This window comes from Copadichromis virginalis, linkage group LG15 (genome assembly GCF_057382275.1).
Source record: "Copadichromis virginalis isolate Kocher_CV1m ecotype Utaka linkage group LG15, C_Virginalis_male_GT1.1, whole genome shotgun sequence".
In the NCBI taxonomy this organism is placed as follows: Eukaryota; Metazoa; Chordata; class Actinopteri; order Cichliformes; family Cichlidae; genus Copadichromis; species Copadichromis virginalis.
In genome coordinates this window covers 7,231,990-7,252,805 of record NC_140632.1, presented here as the reverse complement: position 1 = coordinate 7,252,805, position 20,816 = coordinate 7,231,990, and the positions used below count along the sequence as shown (strand labels likewise).

The following is a 20,816-nucleotide window of genomic DNA, read 5'->3' as shown; positions in this document are numbered from 1 at the left end:
GGCTTACATTTCATGAAGGTTCATAAATCTAGGAATTAATCTCATTGGACTTGAAAATTTATTTACTTTTGGATATAAAGCTTTTTTATAAAAGTCGCTTATTAAAAAAATAACAAGGTTATCCAAAAGTAACAACATATAAAGCTTTTTTAAAGTCAGTTATTAAAACAACTAAAACAAACAAATGTCATACACGAACATGGGAACAAAAATGTACAATGATATTTCTGTAGTTGTGTAACCTGTGGGATTCCCCCCCCCCCCCCTTTTTTTTTTTTGTCCCTCTTAGATGTAATAAGCGGTTTTCGCCATCGGTGTCGCTCTTTTATTCTCGCGAGAATAACAGACAGGAAGGAACCGCCATTAAAATGTAGGAGAAGAAGAAGAAGAAGACAGGAAGGAACGAAGGAGAAAGTCAAGAATTAAACATGGCAGCCCGCAGTGTGTTCAGGTCTCTCTGGACCTCATTTGCGGGCTTAAAACTTGAATCCAGAGGCACCAACTTGAGTTCTTTAAGGACGATAAGTGTTCCTCAGCTTACTTCTTTAACTATCCAGAAAAGGGGGATTCGTCAAGGTGAGACATGTGTGCAAACGTTACAGCTTTAGCCTGTCGGTGGGATAACTAGCATGTTTTGCTAAATACACCGCATGTTTTTCATTTCCTATCACTTATAGGACACGCTATTCTCCTGTTGTGTTTTCCAATAAAGAGACAATACATTAGTTAAATGATGACGACCACATCTGCGTGAAACGTCAGTCGGCAGCGTCTGAAGGTGTTGACTTTTCAGTTAACTTTCCTGAGGCTTATGCCTTATGTACTGCAAGAACTTCTGAAACCTTTAAGGAGCTTCTTTTTTCAGCTTTCTAACAAAGTTATAGAACCCATTAAAATAATTTAAAAATGTCAGTAAGATTGCGTTGAAAAATCCACATTTTACCAAAATCAAAAACAAGCCTAACAGCATATTCTAATACAGGTACTACATTCATCAAAACAATCTCAACAATTCAGCACGTGCATAAATATTATATATGCATTAATATAAAGATTAGTTGTTCATCTTTAACAACTAACTTTATGATAGTTAAAATGAATGAACTTCTTTCATTTTCGGAATTAAAGGAAATTATAGATATCTAGTTTGAATTTGGTAGACCCAAGACGGATCAAACAGAGTAAAATATTACTTTGAAACTAGTAATGTAAAGATTTTAATATTGCATTGTAAGAAGTTGTAGTCATCTGTTCTCACATTAGAATCAAGAAATGCAGATTTCTGTAGCTTTAACCAGATGTGTTAAAGCTACAGGAATAGCTTTAACAGTTAATGAAAATAGTTTGAAAGATCAATTCTGTTGATAGTTTTGGAGTTAGTAGTTGAACGAGTAATATTGATTGTTGACTAAAATGAAAAAGCACTGTTTATATCTACAATTACAGACTAGTAAAACTTGAATCTAGGATTTTTATTGTCAATTACAATGTCAGTGTGGAAACCACTTTTGTTTCCACTATGCAGTAGTTGGCACTGTCACCTCACAATGATTGTGATTGGTGGTCTGTATCTTGGTGTTAGCCCTGCGACAGACTGTCCAGGGTGTACTAGGACCTCTCACCCCATGACTGCTGGGCTCCAGCCTCAGAGCATCCTACTTTGGAATAAAACAACATTTAATACATGAATTAGTGAAATTCAACTGCCAAATTAAAATTTAATGTAAAGTCTGATGTTTCATAATGTCTGTTGCAGTGGTGGAGAAGCAAGATGGTAAAACAACAAATGTAAGTAAAGCTCAGAACCATTCAAAATTTTATTGTTGTGAAGTTAAATAATTGCAAAACTTTTTTTGAATCATCATTGTTTTGGATAATTACACAAAACATTTTGATGTATTTTAATAAGGCCTAATATAAATACGTAATAAACTCTGTAACCAGCAGTGAGAGACCATGTTGGAGTTGAGGAGTATTATTCCGCACTTGTAAATAAATAGCAAATGCTATTAGTATAATAAAAATGCTTTGATTCTGATAAAGTAACTGTCATATCTCTTATTTTTATGTTAGATTGAAGGACAAATTCTGGAAGTTCCAGTCGGAGCACAGCCTCCAAATCCCACAGCCAAGTGTCCAATCTACAGATGGAATCTGCAGAACAAATACAACTACACAGTAAATACTTTCACTGTTATTAGTGACATTATTATTAATATTACTGTATTAGCCTGATTTTCTCTTTCTTTTTTGTATTTTCCCTTCCCAGGATGTCTTGTTGCTCAGTCAGTTCATCAGGTCAGATGGAGGGATGTTGCCCAGGAGAGTCACTGGTCTCTGTCCAGAAGAGCACCGCAAGATTGCCATTTGTGTACAGATGGCTCACAGAGCAGGTCAGTGGAAGTCCTGCTGTTGCGCTTTAAGTTTTTAAGTTACCCATCAGTAGCACCTCCACAGCTCTAGACACGTGTCATATATCATGAAGCCTCCTTGTACTTTCTTTCCACCTGTAAGTGGGTTATTTAGTTTACTCAGATAAAATAAATACAAAGGTTAATAGCCACTTTGTCTGAGTCTATTTTTAATTAGCTTGGGTTCAGCGGAGTGACTTTTATGTGTCCTTTATTTAGCAAGGTAAAAATGTTTGACAATAAAAATGGTCTTTTTCAAAACAGATGTAGCCAAGAGGGCAGCAAATTGTAACAAATGTAACATAGCAGTTATATATAGACATTTTAAGAGGCCAGACAGGAATGAATTGATTATAATGTTGGTGCAGTAATGCAGCACTTGCAAAACAGGTCACAAGAAACAAAAGAATTTAGTGTTTGGCAGTCAGTCGTTTTTTAAGCACGGCAAGGGAACAAACTGTACACTGATCATGATTTTCATACTTTTCCTGAGCCTGTCAGAGTATTTCTGCTGCATTAAACACGCACGAGGGGTCAGAAGATCACAGCATAGTTAATTCTTGGCTTTTTCTCTTGCTTTGAGAGATTTCACCTGAGTACACAATTTTGAAACCCCTCTAAGTCTTTCTGCTAAAGATTTATGTGCATTTTGTTAATACCCAGTCATCATGCTGACTTGTTGCTAATGAATCTAATGAATTCCTAATGAGTGAGAAATTCCACCTGTTGGACCCTTCCAACATTTTTCCTGTTTTAATATAAAACATTGATATAGTCATTGTGATACAACCCACTATTTTTCAGGGCTATCAGTTATCTTATATGGATGAATACTAGCAACATGCATTACTATATAATATTTGTTGGTAATTCCATTAAAAGACGGCAGAGAGATGCAGTTCAGTGAGTCCTGTTATTGGAGGGAGAGCCTAGCAGACACTGAATGGCTCTAGCTGCCTGTGTCAACAAATGCAACTGTGTCCTTAACTCCAGTATTCAGGTGGATGAGTTGTTTTAAAAACAAGTCTGGTCATGAAATTTCCTCTCTGCTAAATATTTCACAGTTAGTATTATTACAATAAAGTAGAAGTGATTTGGAACGACAGAAAATCAGATATGAACTGATAGGCCATGTAAAATTAGAGTGGGGTTATGGGATGCTAAGGCACTTACTGCACTGAGGTCAAATCAACTTTCTGCAGAGTACTCACTACAGACCTCCAAGCTTCATGTGGCCTTCAGATAAGCTCAAGAACAGTGTGTAGAGAGGTTCATGGAGTGCGTTTTCATGGCCGAGCAGCTGCATCCAAGCCTTAAATCACCATGCTGTCTGGCAATCCGATGGATGAGTCTGGGTTTGGTGTTTGTCATGAAACCAGTACTTGTGTGACTGCATTGTGCCAAGTGTAAAGTTTGGTGGAGGGAGGATTATGGTGTGGGAGTTGTTTTTTTTTTTAGGAGTTGGGCTTGCACCCTTAGTTCCAGTGAGAGAAACTCTTGGATGTTTCAGCATCCCAAGACATTTTGGACAATTTCACTCCCCAACGGGGCAGGGATAGCTCAGTAGGTGGAGTGGTGGCCCCGTGATCGGAAGGTCGGGGGTTCGATTCCCCTGAACAGCTACCCTGAGGTACCCCTGAGCAAGGTACCATCCCTACACACTGCTCCCCGGGCGCCCAATTGCTGCCCACTGCTTCACTGAGTGAATGGGTTAAATGCAGAGAGGAATTTCCCCACGGGGATCAATAAAGTACACTTTCTTTCTTTCTTTGTGGGATCAGTTTGGGTTTGACCCCTTCTGGTCCAACATGACTACTCACCAGTGTACAAAGCAAGGTCCAAAAAGAAATGGATGAGTGAGTTTAGTGTGGAAGAACTTGACTGGCCTGCGCAGAGTCACCTCACCCGACAGAACACCTTTGGGATTAGAGTGGAGACTGTGAGTCAGGCCTGGTCGTGAAACATCAGTGTTTGACCTCACAAATGTGCTTCTGGAAGAAATGCCCAAAAATTCCCATAAACGCTCTTAAACCTTGTGGAAAGCCTTCCGAGAAGATTTGAAGCTGTTATAGCCGCAAAGGTTAGGCTGACGTCATATTAACGCCTATGGATTAAGAATGAGATATCCTTGAGTTCATATGCGTGTAAAAGCAAACAAGCGAATACTTTTGGCAGTACACTGCATTTTCTTTGTACTTTTCAAAATCAAGCACAAATAATTTTAACTTTTGAGTTCTGTTTATACCTTCATTTTACAAAGCATCACAGCTTGTTATGAAAGGTTTGAATTTGACACTGCCTAAAGGCAAATAATTGTGCAACCTGGACCAAGACATGATAGTAGGGTTGTAAACTTGTTCTTGCTTGTTCCTCAAGTCTTTTATTCATTTTAGAACAACCTGAATTTGTCTGCTTCACGTGTTTATCATCTACTACGCAGACGATAAACACTGTCAGCTGTAACATTACATTAAATGAAAACTGAGCAGTAATTTGGTGACTGTAATGACAGTGAGAAGTAAATCTTAATGTGTCATCAGTACATTGTCTTTTATAACTGTCTTTTGAGAGTTTGTAACAGTATTTATTTTTTTTAATACAAGTACTGAGAAATTTAAGTTAATAAATGCATCTTGTTATTTTGTGTGTTCAAGGTCTGCTTCCTGACCATAAACCCAAACTTCCAGAAGACCATGTCCCAAAGAGACCCAAGCCCAAACTTAACAGGTGACGCATGTATCTATGTCTGCGTATGCTTTTTTTTCAGCATTTGTATCCAGCGCAGTGCTGTTAATAATTCCCCTGCACCTCTGTTTGTTGTACAGATACCTGACTCGCTGGTCCATTGACTCAGTGAAACCCATCTATAAAACTGGACTGAAGTGGTGTAAGAAGCGTATGCCTGTTGGCCACCCAATACTAAAGAACAATGTGCGTTATGGTGTCAAGCCCTTGTACATAAAACACTGAAGGACCAAAAGCCTGAAAGATTGGTACAACTGGAGGAAAGTGGGTGGACCCATTTATTCAGCGATGAAACCACCAGATCCCTGACTGCTAACCTTGACCGTTGTCATACGGTTCTGAGAAGGGAGGAAACAATTCCTAAAAGCTTCATCCATCTGTGTTTATTCTAACTTTTGTTTATTAAGCTGAGTCACTCTTTTAATGAATCACACTCAGACCCACCCGACACCATCTATTCTGGCTGTTGCTTTTCAAAAAAAAAAAAAAAAAAAAACTCTTGAAGGAAACCTGCTGACAACTTAATGCAAGCAACAACCTGATCAGTGTTACAGTTTCAAAGTAGGTGGTATGGTGACTGTGTATACTCAATGCAACACAGATGTGAAAATAAAATATGTGTGTTTACTCTGCCTCTCAACATGTGTTTACTGTGTAGGCACGGCCTTTGTGAATTGGAAGTAAACACAACAAAAAGTCTGTAGACACTAAACTGACTGTACCAACCTAGTTTTATTTGTTTTATAATACAACAAGATCTTAGCAGATTTTGGTTTTGTGAATTACTGAGAGTATGCAGCTTGAAAAAAAGCTTTTATAGCATGAAAGGAAGGTCCAAATTCTTGGTCCCGTCACCTATATAGATGTATCCATGCTGTGGTGTCATTGGCACGTGGTAGAAGGTCAGGCCGAACCACAGCAGACTGCGAAGCACGCACACTTTTCTTGCGAACTCAAACTGAAGACTCCAAGATCCTAGACACAAACACACAAGACTTGTAAACAGTTAATAGGAAAAGCAGGACGCTGCTAAATTATGTTCTCCAACAGAACCGTGAAGCTGAGCTGAAATAAAGGCTAAACACTAATCTTTGGAAATCTTACACTATTCAGCCAGAGGATACACCAATGAATCACGCTTTTGTGCTTTTGATGTCTATAGTCTAACCCGTTTGCCAAGTATGTTCGGGGTGTGACCATGAACGCCAAGAACCTAGGGAATTAAAACAATGATTTAATTGGACCTGCTATTATGAAAACGTGATTACATAAAAGAGTTTAAAGGCCAATATTTAAAAAAAAAAAAAAAGTTGCAACTTTCCTGTTTCTGGATTTGATTTCAAAATATGATGCAACTAAAAGTAAAAAAACCCACGTCAACAGTATGTAATGTGCGTAGCAAAAGGCGAAACAAACTTAAATCAGGAGCTGGAAGCGGTTTGAGGGATGGTTAAGGAAAAGGGGGAGAGCCCAGCTTTGGGTCTCAGAGGAAAGCACCTGTCTTTTGGTGGAGATACATGATCCTGTTTTTCCCCTAGTGTCCCGTTAAGAAATGTTAACTCTTTATCCTTTCAGGCAGGAACATGCAATCCGCTGCAGTGAGCGTGGCACTGAAACAGCTGTGTGCTGTCTGCTTTAGACATGATGCAGCTGACATCCGCATCAACACAAAGAACACACACCGACTTGTACACATGTGGAAGCTCTCTGTCAGACATCTGCTGCATGTTTGGTTAAGGGTGCTAAACCTTTTTTTCTCTCTCTCCCTCACACACCCTGTTAAATCCAGACACTCACTCTTTACATTCACTCTGGTCTGGAGCATATCCAGTCGCTAACCTCGCAGACATGACTTTGCATGTCTGCTTTCACATTATTCTTTGCACAGTGTTCACTGTTGATGTTTTCCTGCTATGTGTGATAGTTTTTTTTCCCCAATAATGTGCAGCCAGGATTATCATGTCATGCTTTCTGCTACATTGCCACATAATGATAGATGGTAGTAGTCCGTAGATGATATTATAGTTTGAGTTTGACTCCCATCCAAATGTGAGAAAATTCCATTAATCATGCAACATCAGTTTGGTTGGTGGTCCTATTTTACTGGTTTCTCTCCTGGTTCTCATTTTCCTCTCTCCCCTCAGGAATTGTTTATGGTAGAAGGCCAAAATCAAATTAATGTGCACCAAATCCTGTACTCAAAGCCCAGATATTCCAAATCCAAAAAGCCTGAGTGTCAGACCAAAGCATATAAACTCTGGGTAAGTAGACACAGGGAAATTCTTCTAAGCATATATTCCCAAAAATCCTTCCCATGTGGCTGGTATGTTAATGTCAGACGGTTTTAGAGGTTTGTGTTTATTGGTAGCCTCACTTGAACCACCGTTTTACTGGTAAAATTATGCAATTTGTTTCCACTTGGAAGAAGACCCTTATGGTTTTCAAACAGCTGAATCACCACAAGCGTTTTCTGTGAAAATCACCCCTTGTAATGTAGCACAGCAAATGGAACACATGTTAACGTCAAATCACCGCCCAATTCTGCTGAGATCAGTTATAAAATAAGAGCAATTAGCAGAAAATGAAATACTTGTTAAAAACAAATCTTAGGACCTGCACTGTTGAATTTATGCAATGAAAAAAATGTGACTGTGTGTTCAGGACAGATTAAGCTCTGTAGTGTCACCTTTCGGAATGTCATCACTGAGTGCATCCAGATAGTCCATTGCTGGGTTCCAATCACCCATGTCCAGGGCAGATTTCTTCTTATTTTTTGATTGTCTGAAGTGAAGGAAATTGTCAAGCTTCCTTGCTTCTGCCTCAGACAGACCTGAAGAAAAAAAAAAAAAAAATCACACAATCTTGCCCATGTTTTACAAAAGATACAACAAAATACTGTATTTGTTGTTGATAAATGCAATAACATGTCATTTTGTATGACATCAACGTTCACCATCATGTTGGCCCAAAGGTAACATGAAAAGGAATAACAGAAACAATGCACTTGTTTTAGTAGCCAAAAGTTTGTTGGCTGGCAAACTTAAGACAAGCCTTTCATGTGCCTTCTTGACTAGGGGAACATTATGGGTGCTGCAAGGTTTCAATCCATTACAGTGCGTTACCAATGCTGTTCTTGATGACCGTGGTCCTCCCAACTGCCTTCAGATCATTAAGAGACTGTTCATTTCTTTGTAAGTGAAGTGAAGCAAGGGGATCAAATTGTTATTTCCCCCACAGTATATACATATTTACCACAGAAGCTGCGGTTGAGCTGGACAAGACCACGTGGACTCTTGATGAAGGCACCACGAGGCACCACAGACACTTCTGCATCGATCTGATGAACAGACACTGCCAGTCTTTTTTCCTCAGTTACTGTTATCTGTAACCAATATAAGCCAAAAAAAGAAGAAGAAAAAAATCAAACATTTGTCTTGTTTTTTTTTACATTATGTTCAGTTTGGTTGCATGTAGATTCTTGTTTGAATTCATTGCATCATCGAACACTGCAGTAACACTGAATGGAACAGGAAAACACTTCATCCTGTAATTCAATTCGCTGTCTTACTAAACAGCACTGATCACACTTACCACTGCCTTCTCATTTACAGGCTCATTTCCCTTTCCTTGCCTGTGGATCTCTTGATGTTCATACACAAATGACGGGTCTCCCATGAAGCGACCCTTTGTAGCTTTGGACACTTCCTCTATCATAGCGTCTGAGGCAGGGGGAAGTAGGAACCAGTCCATGCAGTTCAAGCTGGAGTTAACACCACAAAATAGCAGCCCAATGGTATATCTCACAATCTTAAATAAATGTACAGTGGCTAAAATAAAAAAATAAAAAAGAAGACACTTGAAGCGGATGTCTTACCTATACAGGTTCTTTTTGTCTTTCATCTCATCTTCTCCTCTCCCCTGAGCAATAAAATAAACCCCATTAATTCCTAATATTTTACCCCAAAACAACACTCGACTGAACTTGTAGTTTTTCTTCAGGAGCACTAAGGAAGACTCCAGGGCGGTTCTTTGCTCGAGGGTTAAAATATGTCCACTACCAGCAACGAGCTCCAAAGAATAATACAACGAATTTGAGTCCATTATGTAACAGCTACAAGCTTTTACAAAGTCGTTTTCAATTAAATTAACGTGTTTTTTCCGACTATTTGTTAGCTAAAATAACAGCTAAAAAGCCCTACAGGTCGTGTCTTTGCACTCTAATGGCAACAAACACAGTTGCCATGGTTACGCAGGGTTATTCGCTCATCGTGTTTATTTACTATTTATAACTCCCCCCCCCCCAAGTGTTTCGTGCCTCTACGGGACATAACGATTAAAACAGACACGAAACATAGTTCATGTCGGGCGTGTTTGCTTATGATGTTTCCATAAACCAGACCACGAGCGACTGACGTCATCAACTCAAGTGTGTGCGTGCTAGCAGCGGTTCGGGGTGAAGCAGGCGGATAAAGTGCATAAACTTATAAATGTCAACCTGTCTGAATATGGTCGAGTTTGTGCCGGAGGGAAGATTTAATGAAAGCTTTCCGTCTTAACTCTTGAGACAGGTATTAACACACAAAAACATGTCGGAAGAAGAGCCAAGTAGACTACTGTGTCCTGGCTGCTGGCGGATTGATTTATTTTCTGTACAAGCAGCAAGTAAAAGTGTCTTAACCGAAACTTTACACAGGGCGTCACAGAAGCCATTTTTACTCAGGTGTTACTAATAACATTAACTTGGCCTCTGTACCTAAATAGAAAAACATCCTGTCAGCGTGAATGCTTTCATTAAGATCTGGTCATGCTGCAGTACTGTAAAAAGTATTGTAATATGACTATTAACATGTAAAATGGGTACATTTGGTTGGGGAAAAGTGCAAAAGGTAACTTCTGCCCCCCCCCCCAAAAAAAAACAACAAAGCAAAACAAAACAAAACATGAAGCCAACATGGAAATGGGGCAAAAAACTGAAGTTTGACAAAGTGCCACTAGAGCACTCACCCATCAAAGAGTCCAATCTGGCCCACTGAAGAGTTGGAAAATGTGAAGAAGGGTATAGATTTTGGACTTTTTAACTTTATTTTGATAAATATTACAGCTTTATCTGCTGATAAAGAGCAAACTCATGGTCATTTTCTCTAAATTATCAAACTATTCTTTAATTACAACACAGACTGGGAAATATGCTGACAGAAATATTTTCTGTAATTTTACACATTTGTTTCTTACAGTTTAAGCCCAAAGATTTGTGCTGACAGATTTCTTACATTTACCATCTCAGTCTTGATGCATTCTCAATCATCCAGGAAAGTAAATCTCCAAAAAGTTGATTCTGTTCATCTGGACGTAGCGTTTTGTGGGTGAAACGTTTCGTCACTCATCCAAGTGACTTCTTCAGTCTCAGCTGACTGCAGGTTTCTCCAGTCTTATAAACAGTATATTTGCATAATGACTGAAACCAGCCCACTGAAGGAACAATGGGCTGGGAGGTCAGTTCCTTAAACATAATTATGCAAATTCATGACACCTGGGTTAAAATAAAATCTCAGGATGTACCACAATTCACGGATCACATTAACTCGGTGGACCGGCACATCAAATTCACCAGGGAGGATATGAAAAGTGGCAGGTTAGCCTTCTTGGACTGTGAGATTTCCATCAGTATGGGGGACATCTAAAAGCTGATGTGTACCGTAAACCTACACATACGGATCAGTATTTAAAGTTTGACTCTCATCATCCACTGGAGCACAAACTGGGTGTCATTAGGACGGTACAACACAGAGCGAACACCATCCCCACTGACACAGCGGCCAGGGAGGCAGAACAGCAGCACATCAAGAAGGCCCTGAGTAAATGTGGTTATCCCAGCTGGACGTTTGTCAAAGCTGGAAAGGCACCTAAAGAAAGCTCCAGCCAATCCAGGAGAGAAGGACAACCGCTGCCCAAGCGAAAACCTCTAGTGATCCCATATGTGTCAGGAGTATCAGAGCAGTTGAGATGCATTTTTTCTAAACACCGGGGCTCTCTGGCTTTTAAACCCCAAAACACGCTGCGCCAAAAACTGGTCTACCCCAAGGATCGGGTCCCCCGACACAAACAGAGTAACATAGTGTACGCTGTTAAGTGCCAGGAGGATTGCCAGGATTTATACATCGGGGAAACCAAACAACCTCTGGCGAAGCGGATGGCACAACACAGAACAGCTACCTCGTCAGGCCAGGACTCTGCAGTCTATTCACACCTACAGGCCAGTGGACACTCTTTCAATACACATCTTGGACAGGGAGGAACACTGGTTTGAGCGTGGAGTCAAGGAGGCCATTTACGTGAAAAGGGAAAGACCATCTCTGAATCGAGGAGGGGGCCTAAGGGTACATCTTTCGCCATCTTACAATGCTGTGATTGCAGCCATTCCCCAACTCTCTGTGAATGGTACTCATGGCCATTGATCAGTGGTCTTTGATCAGTGGGTTTTGGTCAGTGGTTGTTGATCAATGGTCATGAGAATTTGCATAATTACAGTTTTTTCTGAATGCTTAAACCCTAACTGTGATTCTTATAGCACAATTTCTAAAACTATTAATACTTATAGCAAAACCACTCACTGAGTTTGCAAAACTAAAAGCACAAACACTGCTTTGCACTCAGTTTGCCATTTTGTAACACACTTTGAAAACCTGTAGCTACAATCCACTGCACGGCACTCTTTTTGCAGAACTGTAAACACAACTCACTGCTTTACACTCAATTTCCAAATGATCAACGCACTTCTAGCAAAATTATACACATTTATGGCCATTATTTACACTATTTTGCCAACTGTCTGGCACACTGTCACATGTGAAAACTTTTTTAGATAATTAGTTCACTTTGCAATCAGCCTAAGCACTATAATACAGCTAAGCTCTGTGTGTGGAGTACAATGGAGGGAGCAGGAAGGGTGAGAAGTAGAGGAGGCCGAGGAAGAGGATGTGGAGGTGAAGAAATAGGACAAAGAGGACGACAAGGACAAGGAGGAGCAAGAGGAGGACGAGGAGGGGGGAGAGGAAGGGTAAGAAGAGTAAGAAATAGAATTGCTGATGACATCAGAGCTATAATAGTGGACCATGTAATCATCCATGGAGTGACCCTGAGGGAAGCTGGCCAACGGGTTCAACCTAACTTGAGCCGCTACACTGTAGCAAGCATCATAAGGACATTTTGAAATGAGAGTCGGTTAGTACAGTCACTTTGCACTAAGATTTGTAGCACTGCCATATGCCAATGAGAAACACAACAATACCATAGATGTAAAATTCCAGAAGATATTTTCCCCAGTGCTTGGACTAGAGGACATTGCATGTGATGTAGACAAAACTTTGTGACCGGACCCAGAGAGACGACACGATGTAGACTGATTTCTTTTTTTCCTCAGTGAAATTACTATTTTGTTTTGACTTGGAAATAAACACTTGTGTTTGTTTTGTTGTGTGTGAATAAACACCAGTACTTGAAGTTTGGATCCGTCTATGTTTATGGACCTATGACAACAGTATGAGCTCAATCTGACATGGCCTACCTTGTGCACAGAGAAAGCAAAAGCCAGATGTGTTTTTCATTCATACCATCAGTGTGTAGTTGGTGCAATGTGTGCTTATTAATGTGATGGCTTGTGTTAACTGTTGGATACCAAAATACCATTTTTACAAAGGTGTGGAGAGTTAAGCAAGGGTTATTCGCTTTTACAAGAAAACTACAATGTTTTGCTAATTGGGTGAAGAGTTTCCTTATTTGTGTGTAGAGTTTTGCAAAAATAGCTAATAGTTACAAAAAATGTGCTTAAGCCATCAGAAAAAACTGTAAGATTAAGGAACTGACCTCCCAGCCCATTGTTCCTTCAGTGGGCTGGGTTCAGTCATTATGCAAATGTACTGTTTATAAGACTGGGGAAACCTGCAGTCAGCTGAGACTGAAGAAGTCACTTGGATGACGCTACGCTACGTCCAGATGAACAGAATCAACTTTTTGGAGATTACCATCGCACTTTTTCAATAGCATGTAGAAAAACTGAGAGATGCTGGTAAAATGACACTTCTTTCTTGTTATTTTGAGATATCTAAAGGGATTAAATGTGTAGTGTTCTTTACACAGACAGAAAAGCCAGTTTGGTCCATTATGTAAAATCAGTTTGATGTCCTCTGCACTAAAGGCTGGCTCTAAAATGGATCAGATCCACAAAGTCTGATGTTAAAATGTCCAGTTTAACAGTATTACAAAGCATATTTACAGTCTTAACCTCACATTTCCTCCACTGTTTAACATGGCAAATTGGGCAAGATTAAAACACACAATTTTTTGTTAGTTAAACAAAAAAAGAAAAAGGTTTTTACTATATTTTATTCTTTTACATATGCTGACAGCCTCTTGTAGCTTGCAGCACTATTCCTGGACACCTTGACCTTTCTGCACTCATTCCTGGCTGAGGAATTGTAAAATTTGTTGCTTCTATAGTTAAATAAATATTTGGTACGTTACTAAATATTTACTATCATATAAGTAGGGATGGGGAGTGTTTCTTTTAGAGCCGTGTCTTTAGTAAAAGAAGTAATAAAATGCTGAAAACAGCTCTTTACATATGAAACTGTATTATTGGCAAATTGTGTAAAAAAAAATCCCCATCAGTGTTATATTGATTAGTAGTACTGCTGTAGATGTTTAGAACCTAGCACTGTGTCATGTTAACTGTATGTACCTACAGCAGGATTAAAAATATGAATGAAAAATGAATCTATAAAAAAACCCCAGCCAAGTTGCTGGTTATATTATACTGGATGTGCAGCCTGAGAAGTGCAAGCTACAGCTTTGGTGAGTGAAATTCTAGTCATTTAGTAGTCCTACTCACATTGACTTACTCAATATGACTGCATTGCACCTGTACAGTCTTTGAATACAGATTGCTAACCAAGTTAGTTATCCTGATGAATTATCACTCAATCCTCTGATTCGTATAAATTAACCTCTAGCTGGAAAACGCAACATGGTGGCAGCGAAATGAATACACTGAAGCTTCAGAATGCTGAAGTGTCTAACGTTGGCGTCATGGACGGGTTTCAAGGTTCCAGACCAATCTCTCCCGTTTGTCTTCTGCTTTGCCTCTGCAATCTAAGAGAGAAAACTGTGACTACATTTCACTGCGAATGTACTGTGTGTGGATGGTTGTAAGCGTGCAGTGAAAATCCATTATTTATTTCTTTTTTGGAATAGCAAAGTGACTTGAGCCCTCCTGTCAAAGTTGGTTGCTAGTTCAGTTCAAATGGTCTGCTGCCAACCTGTTGATGTCATGGTGGCTATGTCCTTTATTTATACTGTCGATGGAAAAGACCAAGCACAATTCCAGGTTTTCTAAATGGTGTATCAAAGAGTTCAAGAATACAGTTAGATTTTCAGGCTCAAGTGCCCTCATACAGATGATTTTACATGAAAAGTGGCATGGCTTTGCAAAACTAGCCTTTTGACCTATTACTATATTTTGGCTCGGGTTACATTCCTACTTAATTGTACAAAAGTATGCATTATACAGGGTGGGCCATTTATATGGATACACTGTAATAACATGGGAATGGTTGGTGATATTAAAGTCCTGTTTGTGACACATTAGTATATGTGAGGGGGCAAACTCCTCAAGATGGGTGGTGACCATGGTGGCCATTTAGAAGTCGGCCATCTTGGATACGACTTTTGTTTTTTCAATAGGAAGAGGGCCATGTGACACACCAAACTTATTGGTAATGTCACAAGAAAAACAATGGTGTGCTTGGTTTCAACATAACTTTATTCTTTCATGAGTTATTTACAAGTTTCTGACCACTTATAAAATGTGTTCAATGTGCTGCCCATTGTGTTGGATTGTCAGTGCAACCCTCTTCTCCCACTCTTCACCCTCTTCTGCCAGCACAGGCATCCAGTACCCGTAGTTTCAGGTGCTGCACATCTCGTATCTTCACACCATAGACAATTGCCTTCAGATGACCCCAAAGATAAAAGTCTAAGGGGATCAGATCGGGAGACCTTGGGGGCCATTCAACTGGCCCACGACGACCAATCCACTTTCCAGGAAACTGTTCATCTAGGAATGCTCAGACCTGGCACCCATAATGTGGTGGTGCACCATCTTGCTGGAAAAACTCAGGGAACGTGCCAGCTTCAGTGCATAAAGAGGGAAACAAATCATCATGTAGCAATTTCAAATATCCAGTGGCCTTGAGGTTTCCATTGATGAAGAATGGACCCACTATCGTTGTACCCCATGTACCACACCAAACCATCACTTTTGTTGTTCCAACAGTCTTGGAGGGATCCATCCAATGTAGGTTAGTGTTGGACCAATAGCGGTGGTTTTGTTTGTTAACTTCACCATTCACATAAAAGTTTGCCTCATCACTGAACAAAATCTTCTGCGTGAACTGAGGGTCCTGTTCCAATTTTCGTTTTGCCTATTCTGCAAATTCTGTGCGCCTATCTGGGTCATTCTTGTTGAGATGCTGCAGTAGCTGGAGTTTGTAAGGGTGCCATTTGTGAGTAGCTAATATCTGCCGAAGGGATGTTCGACTAATGCCACTCTCCAGTGACATGCGGCGAGTGCTACGCTGTGGGCTCTTGCTGAATGAAGCTAGGACAGCCACTGATGTTTCTTAATCAGTGACAGTTTTCTTGCGTCCACATTTTGGCAAATCCAACACTGAACCACTTTCACGAAACTTAGCAAGCAGTTTGCTAACTGTAGCATGGGAGATGGGTGGTCTCGTAGGGTGACCTGGATACTGCGTTCACCAGATATCAACACAATTTTGATCCGCTCCTCACGTGTTAACCTCTTTGACATGTCAATGGCTGTGAACAAAGAGAAACTTGTAAATAACTCATGAAAGAATAAAGTTATGTTGAAACCAAGCACACCATTGTTTTTCTTGTGACATTACCAATAAGTTTGATGTGTCACATGGCCCTCTTCCTATTGAAAAAGTTGTATCCAAGATGGCCGACTTCTAAATGGCCACCATGATCACCACCCATCTTGAGGAGTTTGCCCCCTCACATATACTAATGTGCCACAAACAGGACTTTAATATCACCAACCATTCCCATGTTATTACGGTGTATCCATATAAATGGCCCACCCTGTATTATTGGGTCATAATCTTTGTTTTATTAATGTGTAATGAAACAAAGACAGACATTATTAGTAATGTGTATCATTTTGAAGTTCGACACAGGTATGATTCTAATGCAGGGTGTAATATAGGATATCATATTACTATATTTATATTTTAAAATCCATAAAATAACAAGTACTTGAAAAAAAGTATAAAATAAATCATAAGAAGTCCAATAAATTTAATAATAAATCAATTTAGTTTAGACTGTGCTCGCTTTAGGCACTGACTCTCTTTCACCCTTTAAGTTCAAAGAAAGGAAGACATACAGAGGACCCAAACCAGAGACTTTGGTTTGGCAATTTCGACCAAACTATGCATATAATTGGTTAAGCACTGTAAACATCTGGTAGGACGCAAGCTTAGATCTCTCTGACTCGATGAGTGATTTGCACATGGAGAAAATAGCAATGCTAGCAAACCAGCTTAGTGTGCTTTTCCTGGGCTCACAGTCATTTTCTGTGTATGACAGTTCACTAAATATGCATAATTAGTGATGAGATATCATCCTTTCACAGACAATATATCATCACAGTTTACTGGATTGTGAAAATATATTTGTATGGGTGTCAAGCAATTTAACAACCAGGATCTAAGGCCTTAAAAGTTAACAAACAGTCTCTTCATCTGTCTGTTTCAAGGTTAAGGCAGTCTTGGCATGACATAATCTAGTGTAGGAGAGGAGGGAAAGGGTGCTATGTGTCAGTGTGTGCTGTCTGATTTTTACCATCATATTGAATATTTGCAGTCAGTTGTGCTATCTGTATTTGACAGTCAAATCTGTTTGCTTTTGAAAGATGATGCAACAAAGGGTTTTTATTTTGATAGAGAGATGCCTCCCAATCAGCTAAGCTTGGTTTAATCACTTTTTGTAAAACTGTGTATTTAAAGGTCAGAATTTTGTGAAGAGACCAAACTTTTTTCCTCTTTAGTTTCTACCGTTATTCTTTTTCCAGTTCAAAAATAACTTACTTTCTCTCTGTCTTCTATTTGTAATATAGAGCTTTTGGACATCTTTTGTAGATTACATGGAACAATTAAATCTGGTTTCTCTTTCTTATGCTGTCAACTCCTTTCATTTACCATGCTGATTCACATCTGATCAGTCATCTGTTTACCAGTTTGCTCATTAAATGTCTTTGTAAATACATGGGCAACCATCCACCATCCCTTTCACCATGACAATTACCCAGCCATCTTGTAACAATTAACAAAGAGTCTTCATCTTCCAACCAAAAGGGTTTGACTCTAAATGATGATCCCTTCCTGTCTTTCTGCCTCTGTCTGTTGCTTCTTTTATTTGTTGGTATTCATACCAGTTTATTTCTAACAATATACACACACTCACTGGTCACTTTATTAGATAAACCTTGCAAGCACTGGGTTGGACCCACCTTTGGCTTCAGAAGGACCTTATTTCTTTGTGGTACAGATATTTGAGCTTTCTCACATGGTGTAGTATCTTTCGGAATAAGTCATCAGAGTTGTTATAAAGCAGGGGTGTCCAACTCCCGTCCCCGAGAGCTACTGTCCTGCAGCTTTTAGATGCATCCTTGTTCTGACACACCTGAATCAAAAGAGTGGTTTTTTACCAGGCCTTTGCCAAACTTGATGACATGCTGACGAGGTAATCCAATCATTTGTTTCAGCTGTGTTGGAGTAGGGATGCATCTAAAAGCTGCAGGACAGTAGCTCTCGAGGACTGGAGTTGGATAGCCATGTCATAAAGGACTGGATATAGTCAGAAACAATAGTGAGATCGGCATATTAAAAGTGTAGTGCCAAGAAAACATCCTGCACACTGTTATATCACCATAGGGATTCAAGGAAGGGTACAGCCATAATTTCATGTTGTACAACCAATTCTGACCCTACCTTCTGAATGTCACAGCAGGAATCGAGGCTTATCAAATTGATGAGCAGCAATTTTCAGCCTTCTCCTTTTCACGTTTGGTGGGTCTGTGTGTACTGTAGCTTCAGGAGTGGTACTTAGTGTGGTCTTCTGCTGCTTGAGCGCATCTCCTTCAAGGTTGGATATGCTGTGCCTTCAGAGCTGCTCTTCTGCATACCTTTTTTGTAACCAATAGTTATTTGAGTTACTTTTACTACCTTCCCATCAGCGCAAAGTAGTATGGCCATTCTCCTTTGACCTCAAGGATTTACAAAAACATTTTCACCAAGAGAACAGGCCTCACTGGATATTTCTTTTTTTCAGACCATTCTCTGTAAACCCTAGAGATGGCTGTTTGGGGAAATTTCAGCACATCAGCAGTTTGTGAAATACCTGTTTCAAATCAACATGCTCAAAGTCACTTAAATCACCTCTCTTCCCCATACTGATGCTCAGTTTGAACTCCAGCAGATCGTCTTGAATATGTCTACATGTCTAAATGCATTGTTTTGCTGCCTTGTGATTGGTCGATTCCATTATTGTATTAATTTGAACAGCTGTTCCTAAAACATTGGCTGAGCATATATACTGTATTTACAGTATATAGAGAGACTCAGCAGTGTTGGCCTCCTTATTGAGTATTGTATGAAGCAAATCTTGTTTGAGAGACACTAAGCGAACATCGGTTGTTTGGTTTATCCTGGCTCACATCCAGCAGTCTTAGCCAGAACAAGCAGCATGAACTTGGCTTAAGTTACACAGAAAAACACGATTGGCTACTGTCCAATGAAAGATTCTGGACAGTCTGCTGGGCAAATCTTGGCCATGATGATCCCATTGTAGGCCTTTACATTGCCTGACAGCTGAGCTTTCCACTATGTAATTTGTGCCATATGACTCGTATGCCCTTGCAATCCAAGAATGTGAGGGTTTCTGAGTTAGAAACCTCAATTACATACATACACGAAAACAACACAGCAGAATACAGGGCATTGTTTTCACTTCTCACCTTTGCACATATTTTATTCTTACCCAGCTGTCATAACCAATGAGAAAATAAATCCATATTTTTGGTCACATTTATAATCATTTTTTTTAATGCACTAATCATTCAATTACCTCCTTCTCTACATGCAGTAGTTTTAATTTTAATTGCGGGGTCCAGTTCACTCACTCTACAGCAGATTTACTGTAATCAAGTCAGCATAAAGGTTTGCAACTGTATCTCACTTACACTAGCTTCAGCGCTCACACTTCACTCACTCTTCACAGCTGCGTAGAATTACTGCCAATTCAGCTAATTCAATATCAAATAGAAGCGGTTGGGTGTGTGTGCACCCTGTGAATACTGTGAAAGCATCGTGAATTCGTTTACTAACAATAAAAACAACTGCATGGAGGATTCATTCAAAAAATGTAAACGCCTTTGGATTTTCACCCCATTTCTGATCACATTTGTGGTCAACATCTTATTTGCCAAAGGGCTGTACCCTTGCAGATGTTTCCTCTCAGCAATCACAAAACGGATAATCAGGTTTTAATTATTACTGCTGTCCATTCATTCCCATGCTCGTCTATTCCCTTGTCACGCTGCATTTCCAGGACTGTGTGTTGGCTGTAACCATCCAAACAAAGGGGCCTCGGTCTGGAGTCACATGCTTCATCAGCAGCGGTGATTTCAGCTGCCTGGCCCTCCGCCCTTCTGGCTAATGTAGTCCAAGAGAATGAGAGTGGGGTGACTTTTCTACAGAGAGCTCCACAGAGAAGAGAACACACAAGGACAGCCCCTCATCAACCCACCTACTCACCCACACAGACAAAACACACTTTGAGCTTGTGGCTCAAATTGGCACCTCATTAGAGTTGGCAGTCTTGGTGGAAGTTTTGGACTTACAGAATGACACGCACGCACATACACACTGCTTCAGTCCAGCTTTCCATTTGGCCAGAGAGGAAGTTAAGACTTGGACTCAAGCGGCCTGCTTCTGTGCTTGTCCTGCTGCTCTGGGAAACTCACCTCCCAGGCGACCAGCGTTGCCATGGCACTAATCCTGACGGACAAAAGATAGGAGTGCCACAGAGCATGATGCTTCCAGGGGTTCTCATTGGTTGGCACCATCCCACGAGATGTTGTGATTGGCCAGAACTGTGTTTATATACAAATTGCAGCAGTCAGAGGTCACTTCCATGGATCTTGGTGGTGACATGAAGGAAATCTGACCCCAAACCCTCAAAACACTAAATGGGCTTAATTCTTATTTGATACACACACACATACATCCACACACCCGAACACACAGAGCGGCTCTTTCTTAACTTCAGTGTCCTGGGAGTGCACAATTAACTGAATACTGAGAGAGAGGGAGGGAAGTGACATAATAGCATCTGTGGTACACAAAAGCACAGACGTCAACAATACTAAGAATGCATTTAGGGCACTGAGTTCAACGCTTTACACACCTATACAAAACAGCCAGAGAGGGTTTGGATTAACAGTGGATAAATTGTATTGTGTATGCAAGTACTAGCTAAGTCTCTGCTCTTTCATTTGATGAGGGGCCCCAAGAATCT

At 40.1% G+C, this 20,816-nt stretch overlaps 2 protein-coding genes and 1 long non-coding RNA gene across 4 annotated transcripts; 1 reads left to right on the top strand and 2 right to left on the bottom strand.

The window, feature by feature from the left end:
- Positions 1 to 344: 344 nt before the first annotated feature.
- Positions 345 to 5,783, top strand: mrps18a (mitochondrial ribosomal protein S18A). Its single transcript, XM_085431605.1, has 6 exons — positions 345 to 576; positions 1,757 to 1,788; positions 2,074 to 2,178; positions 2,270 to 2,393; positions 5,066 to 5,138; positions 5,237 to 5,783. Exons 1-6 carry the CDS (start codon positions 429 to 431, stop codon positions 5,379 to 5,381), a joined length of 627 nt encoding a protein of 208 aa, XP_085287731.1. The 5' UTR covers positions 345 to 428; the 3' UTR covers positions 5,382 to 5,783.
- Positions 5,784 to 5,869: 86 nt separating this feature from the next.
- On the bottom strand, positions 5,870 to 9,421 carry rsph9 (radial spoke head component 9). Of its 2 annotated transcripts, none has more exons than XM_085431603.1 (5): positions 9,031 to 9,420; positions 8,748 to 8,916; positions 8,409 to 8,538; positions 7,843 to 7,986; positions 5,870 to 6,131 (listed from the first exon to the last, which is right to left on the bottom strand). In XM_085431603.1, the coding sequence occupies exons 1-5, from the start codon at positions 9,255 to 9,257 to the stop codon at positions 5,971 to 5,973; spliced, it is 831 nt and encodes a 276-aa protein (XP_085287729.1). In that variant the 5' UTR covers positions 9,258 to 9,420; the 3' UTR covers positions 5,870 to 5,970. The 2 variants fall into 2 exon arrangements, with proteins under 2 accessions (XP_085287729.1, XP_085287730.1); XM_085431604.1 differs by lacking the exon at positions 5,870 to 6,131 and adding an exon at positions 6,290 to 6,369 and having other exon boundaries at positions 9,031 to 9,421.
- Positions 9,422 to 19,670: 10,249 nt separating this feature from the next.
- On the bottom strand, positions 19,671 to 20,415 carry LOC146691688 (uncharacterized). The gene is made up of 2 exons (XR_014915384.1): positions 20,054 to 20,415; positions 19,671 to 19,951 (listed from the first exon to the last, which is right to left on the bottom strand). It is a non-coding gene; the product is annotated as an uncharacterized LOC146691688 (long non-coding RNA).
- Positions 20,416 to 20,816: the final 401 nt, after the last annotated feature.